Below are 16,614 nucleotides of genomic sequence, written 5' to 3'. Positions count from 1 at the left end.
GAGTCTGATTCCTCCAACTGTCCTTCTCAGCAGCTGGGCCTGACCTTAAACCCCAAAGCTGCCGCCGGTAGAGTTGAAATACGATATGCAGCAATACGTCACATGGAGCACTGGAGAAAATGGAAGGGTAGAGAAAATGAAAAATATCACCACTAAAAGATATAACTAAATCAACCGGTTTCTCATACGAAAACTGAAGGGGCAAGATGTGAGAGCAGATTTGCCAATGCAAATTTTGCCCTTATCAACGTGAAGACTTAGGTCAAACGGCTTGATGGACAAGCCATTTGTGGAAAGGGTAAACGAAGGACTGTTATTTCATATAAACTGCTCGGAACAATTAGAGCATCCAGATGAAGTGGGCCTTCATTTGCCCTCACTGAAACTAGCTCCATTTGTCACGATAATGGATTTTCTTTTTTCATTTTCAGGCAGAGAAAAACGCAGCGTTTTTCTTTCTGTAGTATCAGTCAATAAAGTTTTCCTGTGATTATGGAGTAATATGAAGTGCTTTTCCCTGGGGCAAATTTACATTTGCAGATTTTATATTAATAGCCTAATTAGCCCTGAATTGTCTTGGTGTGATTTGAACATCAGAACAACAGGTCTTGTCTTAATTGAGATCTCAGCTACAGAAAGCTCCCTAACAGCACTTCGACTTTCAGCCTATGTCTGTCTTTTCATGGTTTTGAAAGCAATCTTTTATGCTCTCCTAAGCTGCATTTATTCATAAAAAAATACAGTAAAACAGTAATACTGTGAAATATTACATTAAAGGGGTCATAAGCTGCTTCTTTAAAGATCATTATTTTGTGTATTTGGTGTAACAGAATATGCTGACATGCTTTAATGTTAAAAAAAAAAACACATTATTTTTCAATTACTGTAAATTATTGTAGGTCCTCTATGCCCTGCCTCTCTCAAATGGTAGATTTCTAGACCCTCCTTCTGACAAGCGCAGTCTGCTCTGATTGGCCGACCCGTTCTTTTTCATCAGTAGTATTATTTGTGATTTCTCTCTTTTGCTATGCTATAAGCTGGGCTTCAGGTGCTTTCACTTTCAAATTCGTGATTTTGTCATTATGTTTTACAAGAAAAGATAATTGTCTATTTTGTTTACATACATCTATACACCTTTCACTTTTTTAAGGCTAAAAACAAAAGATGGGTTCATTATTATTCTTAATTAAAAAGCACAACAACAACAAAACAGTAAGATGCGATGAGAAACTAGCATTACAAAACATTTATTAACAAAAGCGAATAAGACATGGCATACACCACATGCTGTATTATATACCGACTAAAAAAATTACAGAACGTTTAGCAAACACTGAGGAATAAAATAAAATAAAAGAGAGCCTCCATAGAATAACATGAGGTTAACAAATGAAAATGAAAACAAAACATAAAACTAAATTTGCTGTCGTTGACATTGCTTGCAAAAAAACATACAGGAAAAATGGTCGCAAAATGTGACTATTTGGTCGCAGTATGGAGCCCTGTGTATATAAAACAGCTTTTACAGCAATTCCTAAAGGTAAATATGAATTTATTGATTGAATTGCCCAATAAAACAGAAATTTGAAAAATAAGAAATAGTTTCTTATTAAAAAGCAAGAAAACTAAAATTTAGCCGGGAGTTGGATGTTATATTACATGTTATAGTAATATTTTATTCACACATCAACTGACACTGTGTAGACTTAAAGTTCTATTTTGAGATTTAAGAATCAATATTGATTCTAATATGCTGATTCAGTGCTCAAGAACAATATTTTGTTATATTTGTACTTAAAACAAAAAGTATTAGTTCCTTTCATAAAAAAAAAAAATACTGACCTCAAATTTTTGAATAATAGTGTTTTCAGTAGAATCAGTGGATGAAAAATTATGCCATTGGAATAACAAATCATTTTGCATGGCTTCAATATTAGACTAGCTAGTAAAAATTCAACAACAACAAAAAAATCATATTTAGGAATTGGTTTAGAATATATATAATATATAGAATATATATATATATATATTCTAAACCAATGCTAATTAACAATGACAGGAAACCTAATTAGGAATTCCCATTGCTGACATACTGTAGCCCATGGATATACAAAGAGACTGCAATCTGATGAAGTCCGGGGAGGCCTGTGAAGGCTTTTCTTCATCCTGTGTTCTGCAGCTCGTCTCTCAGTGCTGATAGCCCTGCAAACGTACCAAAGACGGATAGAAACACAAAGCCTGAGAGCAGCTTCCTCCTGAGACCTCTGCCTGCTCTTTCTTCTCTTGCTTTCTTCTCTCTTTCTTCCAGGCCTCTTCTGAACTGCATAATTGATAAAAAATAGACCACTCTTGGAGTCTAATATGTTGTCACAGCACTCTGTATGTTGAAAGAACCATCATATTCTTCACGTATGGTTGCAGTTTTACATTTCTGGAATGTGGAAACAGAGTTGAATTTTGAAGGAAGTAACTCAAGGGATGGGGGATAAATTGGCCTTGCGTTTAATAGTAGGAAAAGCTCGTCCATTGGGAACAAGGCGGCCAAGAGAGAAGAGGGAGCTGTGAGTCATCCGTGCAAACGTACAAAAAAATTAATTTAATTGCCTGGGTATGCTAAAGAACATCAGCATCTGCTATAACACACCGATTAACTGCTCAACCAAGCTCACAACATTAACAACACAAACAGGCCATTATGTGGGTGAAACGCTCCGACGTACCTGGTCATTACCTGATTAAACCTCAAGTCTCAAGTGGTGCCCTGCTCTCCTTAATTCACACTCTTCTGCCACAATTACAAATCAACATACCCACGCTGATGCCGTGTGACGGGATATGAAGATTCAGGGAATGCGGCACTGAAGATAGGCAGTGCAGCTGATTCACCAGAGGATGCTGTGACAAACGGACAGGAATGTGTAAGGTCTATTATGAAGGTGTGGAAAGACTCGGATAAGTTTAAGTCATGAGGGAACATCGTGAACTAAATTTCCTATTGGACCTGCCTGTCTGAAGTTCTCACTGGTCAAAGATGCCAAAACAAAACAAGCCAAAACATGCCAAAACAAAACAAAAATTATTACGTCAATACTTTAAAATAAAGTTGACATTTGTAAAATCACCTCCACCTGAGCGAATTCTTCCCATGCTGCAGGATGCAGGTCAAAAACGGTATGAGAGCCGTTCCTGAATACACATGACTGTGAACACAGCACTCAATACACTTTTTATCCTCCACATCAATCAAATCAAGGTGCAAGTTGGGTGCATGTATGGCTTCCAGAAAGTACAAAGAACATTTGAGACTAGTATTTTACTTTAAACTATGTCTTATTCCATCAGGATGTACTAAAAAGAAAAACGGTGCATGACGGGGCGGTAAGAGATCTAGTGGAGCTACAGCTGAGACGGAAGTGCTGAAACCGAGAGGTAAATAAGTGACAGCTGGAGCTTTTTGCACTTCTACATCTAATGCACCTTGTTAAAAGGTTTCTAAGGTTAATGTGAGAGGCATTTCGGGGCCACGTGCTGCCATCTGAGGACTTCACAAGCTTGGAAGTTTGAAACGAACAGCTTCACAGATTTCTCGCCGTGTTTATTCCTGGCCTAAAATATGCAGACTAACTGTGTTGCAGTTTATGCCGACTGATCCCGGCTGGAAGCTGGAAACAAAGTAAACTTGATGTTTGGTAAGCCAACATGAGGCCCCGTGTAGTAGGGCCCCATATTGTAGAGGAAATTGCTTGTCATGCTCTATCAGAGGAGGGAAGATCTCTTGCTAATAGCAGGTGCGCCGAGCGTCTGGGGTATTTGCGGGAACGAGCGGAAAACAACTCATTTACCTTAGAGCAAGAGAAATATTATGCATTTGCAGCTAAGTAATGCTGCTTTATGGGATGCTCTCTAAAGCTTCATTTCTCTGCTTGTTGCGTTCAAATTGTTGTTGCGGCTCAGCACAGCTGGCAACAGGTGTGATGTTAATCGCCATATGACTTCCATTACGGAAAAAACGGTGGTGAGAACAATCTGAAAGCAAGAAATAGGCAAATTAGTGTAATTGAAAAAGGCGCATTAAAAACTCAGAGAGCTCTTTGTTGTCAGGAGGAATGGCGTTTGCATTATGTGAACGGTACACAATAGCCATGTCACTCAGCGCAGCATTCCGGGATTAAAGATGCATGCGACGGTTTCAGTATTGTTTAGCGAACAACAAAAGAATGCTGTGTGTATTTACAGTAAAGATGTCTCCTGACAGAAACAAATGATTGTGGACCGAGTGAGGATGATTAATTTCCTCTGCCTACTGTAAACAAGTCAAATGCATTTTTAATCATTCCAGAAAAATAACGGTAATAACGAGCCATCGGCCCACGGACTGCTAATGAGCTGCGATATGTTTGAGTCTTCCAGACGCAACACTGAGGAATACCAGTGTTTCCCACCCCCAAATCCTCCCGAAAGAATATATGGAGAAGACTGCAGAAAAACTGAGACTGAAGTAAGGTCTGGGCAGCAGTTATGATGAAACAGATGTTATGATCATTAGCACTGACGGCATCATTTATCCTGCTCTGCCCTGCCTGCGGAGCTCGAGCGAATGCTTCACAGTTCATGTAATTATGTTGCTTAAGCGGCTTTTATCAGATTGCCATTGTTTGGGATTTGCTAGGCAACTAAAATGAGGAAGAAGGGTTTAGTCACATGGCTTTAGTGTAAACGTACCCAATAGAGCACCTACGCTTGTGTCACTTTTATCCCACAGAACTGTGTGTTGTGTTTGCTAGGGGTCCAGACTGCGCTATTCATGCCACCTTAGTGCTACTAGAGTGTGTTAGATGTTTTACTGGTGCACCAAAACCACTTAAGTTGGATAAATACAGTTGTATGCAAAAAGAATACATAATAATAAATAATGCACACATTAAAGCAAAAAAAAAAAAAAAATCCTGAGCATTAACTTTTTTTTTCTGGGATGGGGTGGATCGGGGGATTGCAATGCAATGACTGTGGCAACTTTAACATTTGAAGGATACTATGGCAAAGTTATTGCTTTCCTTATTCAAACAGATTTTTTTTTCATGAATATATGAATGACTTGAATGAAAGATATATCATACACTTGGAAAATTATGTGTGTCTACACATTAGGGGTGTAACAATACACTTAGCTCACAAGATGAGACAAAATACAGATACCTGGTTCACTAGAACAAGGCAATATACTAATACTATTTTTAAGAAATTTATAAATGACAAAAATATTTGTCTTTTAATTACAAAAAATAAAACAATGCAGATGTATTTTGAAATATTTTATCTAATATAAGGCTGCAACTAATTAGGTAATCAAGTAACTGATTATTTTTACTATTGAGTAATCTGATTTTTTTTTTTTTTTTTTTTTAACAAATAGACCTAAGTGAAAACAAGGCTTTAGTTTGACTTTTTATATATAAACTAAGGATATAAACTAATGCAATAATAATTGGCTCAAAAAAAAAAAAAAGAAAAGAAAAAAAACTAATTACATTATTTTATTGAACAACACTGTTAAAATACATGATGTAATATGCCTATATATATAATATGAACATAACCAACTTAAGTACATTGTGTATTAACAAATACCTGTAGAGGACACTAATAGCTTGGTGACGTTACACTTTACACCTTGATTAAAAAATGTTTAAATCCATTAAATTTTAATATTTGGCCACATGCAAACTCAGAAACTTTTATTTTGAAATCACAATGAATAATAAAATGGTATATTTAGAAATAGGTTGATGTATTTATTCTCCTGTGTTTGCAAAGATATGCGCATTATTTTCCCAGATGAACGTTAAGCAGTTCAAATTCAGAGTATACAGAGGAAGAGTTTAGCCCCTTTCACACATACAGTCTTTAAATTACCGGTAAGTTACCATTAGGAGATCATGTGTGAACAGGAACTTTTCAAAATTCCCGGTAAATTTATTCTGGCAATGAGATCGTTCTTATGGAGATGACATGATTACTCTGAGCTGTTTACAAAGCTCCACTTCTTTTTAATTAGTTCTCATATGTAAATATGCACTAAATGCAAAGACATCTTTGATCTTTTTTAAGTGTCATGCTTCTTCATTCATCAGGGATGCGACTGCAACTGCCTCATGTTTATAAGAGCAAACTATTCTGATTGGGTAATGTTAGTTTGGTTGAGAGTGAAGGTTATGCTCCTCTCAAACCATTGGTAGGTGAACATTTTTTTTTCCACAGCCAAACGCTGCACGCCGGAGATAGGGCACCATGCCGGAGAACTTTAAGCCCTGATTTTTTATATATATATATATATATATATATATATATATATATATATATATATATATATATATATATATATATATATATATATATATATATAGGATTATAGCGATAGATTGGGTTTTCTTTGTCTATTTTCTGGACATGTGTAAAAATCTGATGATGGATTGTGTGATATTTATGCAGAAATAAAGAAAATTGCAAAGGGTTCACAAACTTTCAACCAGAACTGTACTTTGCAAATAATAAGGAAAAGAGCAGTCTAGACAAATGTTCACGTCATCCATGACAAAACACATGAGCTATCATATTTCTGGACTTAAATTAAGTATTTGTGCAGCCATTGATCTCTGTCAAGGTATAGAAAAATCTACACAACATATGGGACTTGCCAGGGGTTATGTAAAATGAATTATAGAGCAAGAAAGAAAAAAAAAAAGAGGAAAATCGATATGTGATCCATTAAGGAGTTAAGTGCTGTGTTCTGACAGGTGGCTCTGTCCCAGGCTGCTCATGTCAATGATGGAAAACCATCCGGGCGTAAATAATGTAGGAATAAATCAGCCAGAGATTAATCCTCTCATCGTTCAGGAGAGGAAACCCAGCGTTGGTCTAAATCACAGCAAACAACCATCAGCTTTTAAAGCAATCTATGAATGTGACCGTCTGCTTAGCCAATGCTGAGTAGCATGTGCAGCATTTTGCATGAAGGCTGTCTCTCAAGACGATGAAAGATTCATCAAAGAGCCCGGTCTGGCTTTGAGTGCTAGCCAAGGCGCCGAAGCTGTCAGCAGCTAGAGAAGAAATCACACTGCTTTTCAATTTTAGCACCACCTCAACACATCCAGACGCTTTACGTTATATGCATGCGTATATGTGAAAGGGTAATGAGAAACGGCCATGTTGCCTGGCAGAAGTGGAAACTATATCGATCGGAAGTCTCTCGGGAAAACCTACACATGTCTTATCTATGCAGATGACGTGGCCATCGTCCTCCAGTGATGATTTAGTCATGCGGTGTTCGAGGATTGCTATAATAGGTTTGGTCTCCAAAAGATTACATTTTCCAAAGCCCAGTAAGAATTTAAAGCCAGACACATTTACCAAGATCTCTCGCTGTGGTTTAACAATGTGAGCGGCTGGCTACCTTAAGGCGATCTCCTGTAATCAACATTTCTCAGCTCAGGGCACACATTATTATGAAGGTAGGCAGGAGGGCATCTCATTATCCTGAGTGTGTGAGATTACTACACTGAAGGACTTTCATCAGTGCTGTGCTCGAGTCCTGGACTCACTGCTCACTTTCTATTCAACCATGTTGTGCCTCCCCCGTCAATACACGGTGATGAAACCAGCTTGCGTCTTGCTGAGAGAACAATAATGTAGTGTTCAAAGATTTATATCACTATAGACTGTTCTCAACAAGGGAGATAGCGGAGACCGCCACTGTTATCTGAAACGGTGTTTGACATCAAACCATTCACTTCAACAGACAGCGTTTCGGTACACACCCATCTTGTGTAACCCGTCATACAGAATCTCAGCGTGGGATTACATATAGAAGTCATCATGTTTCATTAAAGGATTTGGGTTAGGCTGGGCGGTATGATGCTATTACGTGTCAACTGTAGAGATTGTGCTATAGGGTTTGTATGCAGTTTAATAGGCAAGAATGCTTTATGTGAGAGCATTAGTGAAATACATCATTGTAGACCTCCTCATTTGTTATAAATTATTTGGCTACACTTTATTTTAAGTGCCTTTAGCCTTGCTACAGTGTAATTATACACATAAGTACTAAGTAAAATGTATAAATTACATGTACCTACTATGGTTAGGATTGGGGTTTGGCTTAGCATATAATTATGCATTATTCATTGTTATTATAACAGTAAGTACATGAACAAAAGGAAACCTTGAAATAAAGTGTGACCAATAATTTGATCTTGACGTTTCAAATACAGTTTGAACAGTGACTAATTAAACAAATGTAAAAATTATGAAATTTATTTGAATACAAATTTTACGGAATTCTAAAATGTAACCTAATAAAATTTCCAATCATTTCCCAAAACCATTCATTTAATTATTCAGCAATAAGAACTACTTCATGCTTATTTAATATATAACATACATAGTCTTCAGTGTCACATGATCCTTCAGAAATCATTCTAATATGCTTATTATATTACATTACTTATTATAAATATCGAAAACTGTTGTGCTGCTTAATATTTTGGCAGAAACCATAATTTTATTTATCTTTTTTCCAGACTTATTTGATAAATTGAAAGTTCAAAAGAAGCATCCAGTAAAAAAAAAATATTTTATGTAACATTATAAATGTCTTCACTGTCACTTTTGATCAATTTAATACATCTTTGCTGAATAAAAGATTTTTAACACACAATATATATTTTATATATATATATATATATATATATATATATATATATATATATATATATATATATATATATATAGATTGGGTTTTCTTTGTCTACTTTCTGGACATGTGCAGAACTGTACTTTGCAAATCTAAAAAGGAAAAGAAAAATCTACACAACATATGGGACTTGCGAGGGGTTATGTAAAATGAATTATAGACCAAGAAAGAAAAAAAAAAAAGAGGAAAATCTTATATATATATATACCTCATATATTTCTCCTTTATTCAAGATCATTAATAAAACATGCAATGCAAGAACAACTGTTTAACATCGTACAAGCTCAAGCTTGTTGAGTCACTCCTCCAGGAACAATAAGACGTTACCCATAGGGACTCATCATTCTTCAGCATGCACTACTTTAGCTATTCTGTGCTAAGAGGAGGAAGAGTCACAGTGGAGATGAGAGATGTCTGTTCTGCTGAAGGGTCTGCCTTACATCAACACAACCGCACAAGCACAGGCTCGATGAAGCTTACACAGTGAGCTGTTCCCTCTCTGGACAATGCTCTTTTTTGAAAGCTTACACTATCACCGAGAGCACATTTGCCCCGGTACACAATGAGAAAGCCCCGAAGAACCAGCGGAAAACACCACTCTTCTGATTTGAATCAGATCCTTCACGTTCTGCCAGATGCTGCAGGGAAAATCTAATTTACAGGAGGGGAGAGCGGAAATATGAGCAAAGTTCTGCATTAGCCTGATTCAATGAAGCCTTGGAAATGGGCTTTGTGTGTGTGCTTCAGGTCACGCTTCAGAGTCCAACATCTTTTTTTGGTTTCAAAAAGGCTTTCAATTTAGCAGAGTGGGCACAGAGCTTCCTGAATGTACCGGGATCTCAAATGGGATGGCATGTGTGTGTGTGTGTGTGTGTGTGTTTGACTTGGCTCAACGTCTGAGCAAACAGCCGGACCACCGGGACAAGACAGACTTGAGGCCCCTATGGCTCTCCTGAGAGGCCTATTGTGTCCTGCCAACTATAAATGTCACTGATTTCCAACAGTTTCACACAGAGATTGAAGGAAACGGTCTTTAAACGTGAAGAGAATAAATGCCAACTACAAGCTTCCAGCTTCCTTCAGGCAGCATGTCAATTATAGCCAGCTTGCATATCAAATCCTTTGGCCATAAGCACATATTCAGTCTGGTAAAACATGAAAAAACATCTGTACACTCCAGGTTTACATACCTCTTTGCCTGAGAGATAATAGGCGGACAGCAAGCCTCCAACAAAACGGATGTTCACTTCAAAGACGGAGATTTCGGCATTCTGAGGGAATAAAACAAAGGAAAACAAAAAGAGGTGAATATTTAAGTTCATAAAAACACTGCGACTGGCTCACCTTGAACTGCAGAGTGTAACAATCGCAGGGAAAAATGTGTGAGTACTTCAAACACACCTCGCCCTCACACACCAAACACAAAGAAAGAAAACAATACAACAGAGCTGATAAAGCTCGGCTGGCATCGAGCACGGATACAAACAAGATCCCACAGGAGCGTGAAATCTGCGGATCTGGGAAACCATAGCTGCTGGGGAAAGGGGGATCCTATGGCGCATGTTACATGAACGAAAACATCACTCACAGGATACAGAGCTATAAAGAGAGGAAGCTTCTGAGAGGATCTTCAAATAGTAACAATAACAAAATCTAATATTTCAACAGAAAACCTCTCTGATGTTATACTTTCATATTTATACTTATATTTATCTGCACTTGAGAATACTAACAGCACTATTACATCTGACAATATGATTTTAAATACATTGTTTTATGTATTTCAACCTGTCTGTGCTTCTCAGACAGGTGGTACACAACAAAAAACGTAATAATAATAACGGTTATAAAATATTTTTACTTTACCTGTACAGTATATTTTTTTAAAAATGCCTATTCTTAATATACAAAACAATCTTTAAATATAAAATTTTTAATTACATTATTATTATGATAAACATACAAATTATACATTTAGTTATTTTAACAAATTTTAATTGTATACTCACCTATTTCGGTTTACTGTTTTCTGTTTGCTATTTTAATATACAGTCATCTATTTAAGACTCATCATCCACAGCCCATATTTACAGTGTAAATTTTATATATTTTATTCTACTTTATTTATTTTTTAATAGCCAAAGTAGCATCAGTGGCAAGATCAATGCATTTTAAATGAAAAAAAAAATAGTCGTAAAATGTAGTGACGAAAAACAGAAAAAGAAATAAATACATAAATCACAGCAATGTTTTTTTTTAAACATCCATTTGAGTAAAAACATTGCCTAGTGGCATTTAAAGCAGTACATTCCAACAAAATTATAAAATGTTATTTTTTTGTTTTCTTGTTGGTGAAGTGCTAAGAGTGCTAATTTAATTAGAAAATGGTATAAGGTCTAAAATGTATCAGAACAACAGTTTTAAACCATTTAAAATAAAAAAAAAGGAGATTTTGGGTGCTTGGACAACCTAAACTCAACTAAGTACCTTACAGCAGCAATTGTACATGGAAGAGTTTGCATTATATTGCATTAATGTTTCAGATACTGCAATCTGGCACTATGCAACCTGTGGCATGAAACCACAAGTCTCATTTAGCATTATACAGTCTAACCACAGCAAGACGTCTGTAGACTCGCCTGATGGTTTATGAGGTGAAATATTTGCTTCTCTGCACCGTCTCTGGGCAACCAAACAATAATGACCCACTTAATGCTTAGCGCATAGGCTTCATGCACCATCAAAACAATTTCATAACGGTGCGCAGGCGGCACAGCAGAGAAATATCTTGCATCACATTGGTAAATATCCGGTTCAGGCAAGATGAATAGCTGATGTCTTGGGGTGATTGGAGGTGTTATGGATAGCCTCCTCTCAAATGCTTAAACGGTTCCAGCGACAACGGTGCACCAGATGTTTCCAGATGATGACTCAAGCATTTTGTGGTTTATTGAGGGATCTGTCAGAAACTGGCAAAAAAAGACCATGACAAATGCTTTCTTGTGCATGTTAAGTTAAAAATAAAATGTGAAGAAAAAGCAGAAAAAAAAAAAAACTTCAGGTAAACATTGAAAGCTCCTTGATAAAACCGGTCAGAACCATTGGTGGAAACAGTAAAGCCTGAAAATATCATTTTGCCTGGCCCTGAATTGGACTGACGAGTGTAAGACAAAAAGTGGGGCAAAAATACCCACAAAAACCTTCACAAGGCTCTTCAAAAGTTCACTTCTGAGTCTTGTGAATTAGTCTCCCTGCACATATGAATATGTATAAAGTCAATGGGGAATCAGTTGAAGATAGAAGAGGCAAAACCTCCACTGACTCCACAAACTCTGCAATCATTAAAGAACTGCTGAGATAAAAAAAAAGAGATATTGACAAGGAAAGGGAAAAAAAAACATGAGAGAACGACAAAAATAAAATTAAATAAAACTTATTTGCAACAGACTGGAGGGCAGTTTAGATACAGAGAACTAAAACTGTCGATCTACATACTCATACATTAAGTCAACCAAAATTGTTTTGTTTATGACGAATACTAATTCAGATTCAGATTTTTGTGTTCAGTTAAATGTTAAGGAAGAACTATTATTTATTACAGGTTAATGGAAAATAAATACATAAATAAGCATATAAACTATGATAATATGCATAATGATGCAATACATAATAATACAATACAACAAAATTATAATATACATATTTTTAGATTAATCTAATTTCTGTATATTTGTAAAATAAACTGATACAAAATCTAATTACTATTACTGAAATAATAATAATACAATTTATAAGTACAATTAAAATAGTACTTTTTTAAAATATGATTACATTATATTTATGCAAAGTAATTTTGCAATTAAAATGAATCAAAATCCCAAATAAATAAAATAAAATAAACACCTTTTACATACATACATATAGTTTACCTAAGCCTGTTCAGTGGCCTTAAGACTATAAATAGCAGTCAAGCAATAAAATAGGCCTATATGTCATAAATAAATAACTTTTTCATTTATCAGTATATCTCTAATGCAAACTTCAGATGAGTCTGCACTAGACAGAATGGAAACAGATGGACACAATGAAGCACACTGTGCTCGTGTTCTGTATCTAATGGCGTGTCTCTGATTGTTCGGACTCATAAAAAGGGAAGGGGTTTCTATTTTTATGCTTTTGATGAGGTTTTTCGATCCAGCCCTGGTATAGTGTCTCAGTCTGAAAGGTTATCTCACTCGGGTTCGAGTCCAGTTGGGATTTGTGGACGCTGCAACATAGCTGTCTTTCACAGCAGTGTGCGAATCTGACCTTCGATGACGCTGGCTTTTACAGGAATAAAAGAATCCCACAGCATGAAAGATGAGAGATCAGGACTGTTGATACAGTGAAGTGACTCTCCTCCTCCGTTCTGCTCCAGGCTCGCATTTCTCCGTCAAGCAATCTGATCAGAACTTGTAAGACAACGCAATGCGGTAATGAGGATTCAGGAATGACCCGATAAACCAAAAAAACGCCGGACTACTAAAATCCTGAGGATAAACAAAGATTCATCATATCTCCCAAAATAATCAAAGAGCTGCCACAGAGGTTGACCCGCTTTGGGAAAACCTTTGAAGCAGATGATAATGTATGCGTGATTCACAGATAGCCTTTACTTGCACCGCTAAACACCTTTTAGCTTCTCAAAGATAACCAGATGATAGCGGAGGTCAAATGAAGCCGCATGCCTAAACTTCCAACGGCTACAATTATTCTCCTAAAACAAGAGGCTTTTGTGCATCAGAAATGGGTTGCTTAGTATTCCAGAGACAAGCTGAATATTAATAACGGTTTCACAGGGGATTTTTGTGGACTCTTTCATTGTTGGAATAGCTTGAGGGTAGAAAGAAAAGCCTTTCAATTAAAAGTTGTTTAACACTCTTCATTAAAGGATTGGACCCAGATACAGTCTTCTGTCTTGCCTTGAATTGAGGCACTAGGATGCACTGAAGGACTTCCGATGCTAACTAACGGAAAACCCCTGCGGAATATCTAATGAAATTACCTAACCATACAGACGCAGAGAACCGATCGAACATCAAACAAAGCGTTGTTTTTGTCTGGTTTATTCTGCATATGTTGCGTCTTAATTCGTTCATCAACTTTATTTAGTCATTTCTGGAGTGATCTGCATGCAGTATTGATTCCCTTTTTCATGATTAATCAGCTTTCTGCCTTCGTTTGCTGCTCTCAGTCTCTTTCTATTTCCCTGCTGGGTGAAGTTCTGAAGATAAAACAGTTCAGCATTTCTCAAATTACTGAAGAGGTATTGACGTTATAAAAGCCAGATCATTTCACCTCGAAAAGCTAGTTGGAGGAGTAACATAAAAAGCAGAAAAAAACTTAGAATTTTATGTGAATATTTGTATTGTATGTGTTAATTTTATGCTTTTGTAGGTCTCTACTCACCAAGGCTGCATTTCATTAAATCAAAATATTGTGAAATATCATTACAAGCTAAAAATTACTTTTTCTATTTTAATAGAATTGTTATTTTTTTTTCCTGCTCAAATAACATTTCTATTTATCAATGTTGAAAACTGTTGCTCTGCTTAATTTTTTTTTTTTTTTTTTTGCTGGAGGATGTTATACACAAAGTATTTTTGGATAAAGTTCAAATAACAGAATTTATTTTAAATAAATACTTTTTTTCATATTATAAATGCGTTGACTGCATTTTTTGTGTCCTGCTATGTTTTATACTATGTGATTCCTCATAATATAACTCATTTAAGTCATTACTGAAAAAAAAAACTAAAACAAACATCTGGACTGAACTGTCATTCATGGGAGTTAACAAACATTTATTATTATTATTTCATCAGTAACTGTATTGCAACAGTATCACTAATTCATAACAGCATTACTTCAATAATAGTATGGCAAATTTACAAAAAGTAGTTTTTAGTATTTAAAACCATTTGTTTGCTATTCTATCATTAATATTATTTATAACTACTACTACTACAATTTCTTCAGTGATAGTATTTTTATTATTATTATTTTATATTTTACAAATTTGCAAAAATTTGTTGGAATTTAAAATATATTTTTTTATAATTTATTTTTTGATTGCTATTTCTATTATCTTTCTTTCAATATAATATTTTATTATGTATTATTAATTTAATTTACAAAAAAAAAAAAAGTAAATTTTTGCACAAGATCCTTCAAACGTCTGAATTTGCTACACAGACAATTATTCCTCATAATATGACTCATTTAAGTAAAATTAACAGGGTCATTACTGATTGTTTTTTTTTTTTTTTTTTTTTTTTTTTTTTTTTTTTTTTTTAACTAGGACTGAAATAGTAATTTATCTGTCTGGAATCAAAATTGTCATGCTGAAAGAAATGGCAAAAAGCATGAGACAAGAAAGTTTATGAAGCTTTGAGGATTTTGTGTGGCTCAGATGTGGAAAATCTCCTCAAATATTCAGCACCCGACTCCTGAGTCAGAATCTTATGGCTGATTTACAAGCGACGATGCTAAAAAGCTCCCAAAAATGTGCGATTGTTTATTTATTACGTCAATACTGAAGAAAACATAGAATCAAAGAAGTCATTCTGTTCTATCACTGAGTGTCAAATTTATAGCAAAGAAATATTTGTAAGAAATAAAAATCAACCGGCTCAACATAAAGGAGTATAAAAAGGCTTGAGTCTTTACCATGTTAAAAGTCTAGGTTCCTTTCCACCCACTCGGTAGCAGCCTCAAACTCATCATACATCTCCATAATAGTAGAGCGTGTCCAGCGCATCCACAATGGTGGCTCCTTTGAGACTACCTGTGGATAAATATGACAACAAACCATTTGAGAAGGCTTCCTGTGGGGTTACCTCTAGGATCAGAGCTGAAATAAACCGATAGCTTTATGATAAAGACCTGAGAGCCTTTGAGATATGGATCCTAATGCCCTTCCTAAGAGAAAATCCTGTGTAGAGAGCAAACAAACCATGGCTACAACAAATGAAAAGCTTGCGAGTTAACACCCTCAAAGGGAAGCCAAGGTTAAGATGAACAGATCTTACACAGGCCATGTCAGATAACTTCCGTATTTTAGTAGATAACGTGAAAAAGTGGATAAAGAAAGGCTGACGTTCATTGACTCTCTGGTGGTAAAGACACCAAGAAAATACACTGACTCAGATCTGGGCTCTTTAGTTCTATATGAATCAATAACACTGAATCAGTTTACTGTGAACAAAACCTCCGATTCACTAAACACTGGGACAATGTTAACTCCAATATGAAACATGTTTGTGTAATAAAATGTAGATTATTAATATAATATGTCATAATAATAATAATAATAATAATAATAATAATAAATAAAACTATTAATATTAAAATAAAATAATAATAATAATTATTTCTTCAAAAGTTGTATTAAAATAAAATAATTATTATTATTTCTTCAAAAGTTGTATTTTTATTTTGCATTACTGTATTTTACAAATTTACAATTCTATTACTATTATTTCTTCAATTATAGTATTTTATTTTTAAATTTTAATTTACAAAAAATTGCTTCCTATTGTTATTATTATTATAATTATGATTTATATTATATTTATTATTTCTTCAAAAAATTTTTATTTTGAATTCAAAACTTTGATTTTCTATTATTATTACTTCAAAAATAGCATTTTCAATTTTTATTTTATTGACAAATGTTTGACAAATTTGATTGCTATTATTATTATATTATTATTATTTATTTATTATATTCAAAATTTAATTACAATTTTTTATAATTTGTTTTAAATAAACTAATAATTATTTATTTAGATTCATTCATATAATTTAAATACATTTTATTAATA

The 16,614-nt window shown here is 34.9% G+C and overlaps 1 protein-coding gene across 3 annotated transcripts in view; it reads right to left on the bottom strand.

The window, feature by feature from the left end:
- Positions 1–15,539, bottom strand: part of LOC113099335 (mannosyl-oligosaccharide 1,2-alpha-mannosidase IA-like) — a 61,869-nt gene extending 46,330 nt beyond the window's left edge. For 2 of the 3 annotated variants that reach the window (XM_026264351.1, XM_026264352.1), the window contains exons 1-2: positions 15,458–15,523; positions 9,940–10,020 (exon numbers count right to left, since the gene is read on the bottom strand). In XM_026264351.1, coding sequence (XP_026120136.1) covers positions 9,940–10,020; positions 15,458–15,460 — 84 coding nt within the window. In that variant the 5' untranslated portion in view covers positions 15,461–15,523. Of the gene's footprint in view, positions 1–9,939; positions 10,026–15,457 lie in introns of all 3 variants that reach the window. The other variant, XM_026264353.1, reaches the window with a different exon arrangement.
- Positions 15,540–16,614: the final 1,075 nt, after the last annotated feature.

Source organism: Carassius auratus, unplaced genomic scaffold (genome assembly GCF_003368295.1).
Source record: "Carassius auratus strain Wakin unplaced genomic scaffold, ASM336829v1 scaf_tig00216914, whole genome shotgun sequence".
Classification (NCBI taxonomy): domain Eukaryota; kingdom Metazoa; phylum Chordata; class Actinopteri; order Cypriniformes; family Cyprinidae; genus Carassius; species Carassius auratus.
The sequence above is the reverse complement of the archived record's forward strand: the minus strand, read 5'-3'. Positions and strand labels throughout refer to the sequence as shown.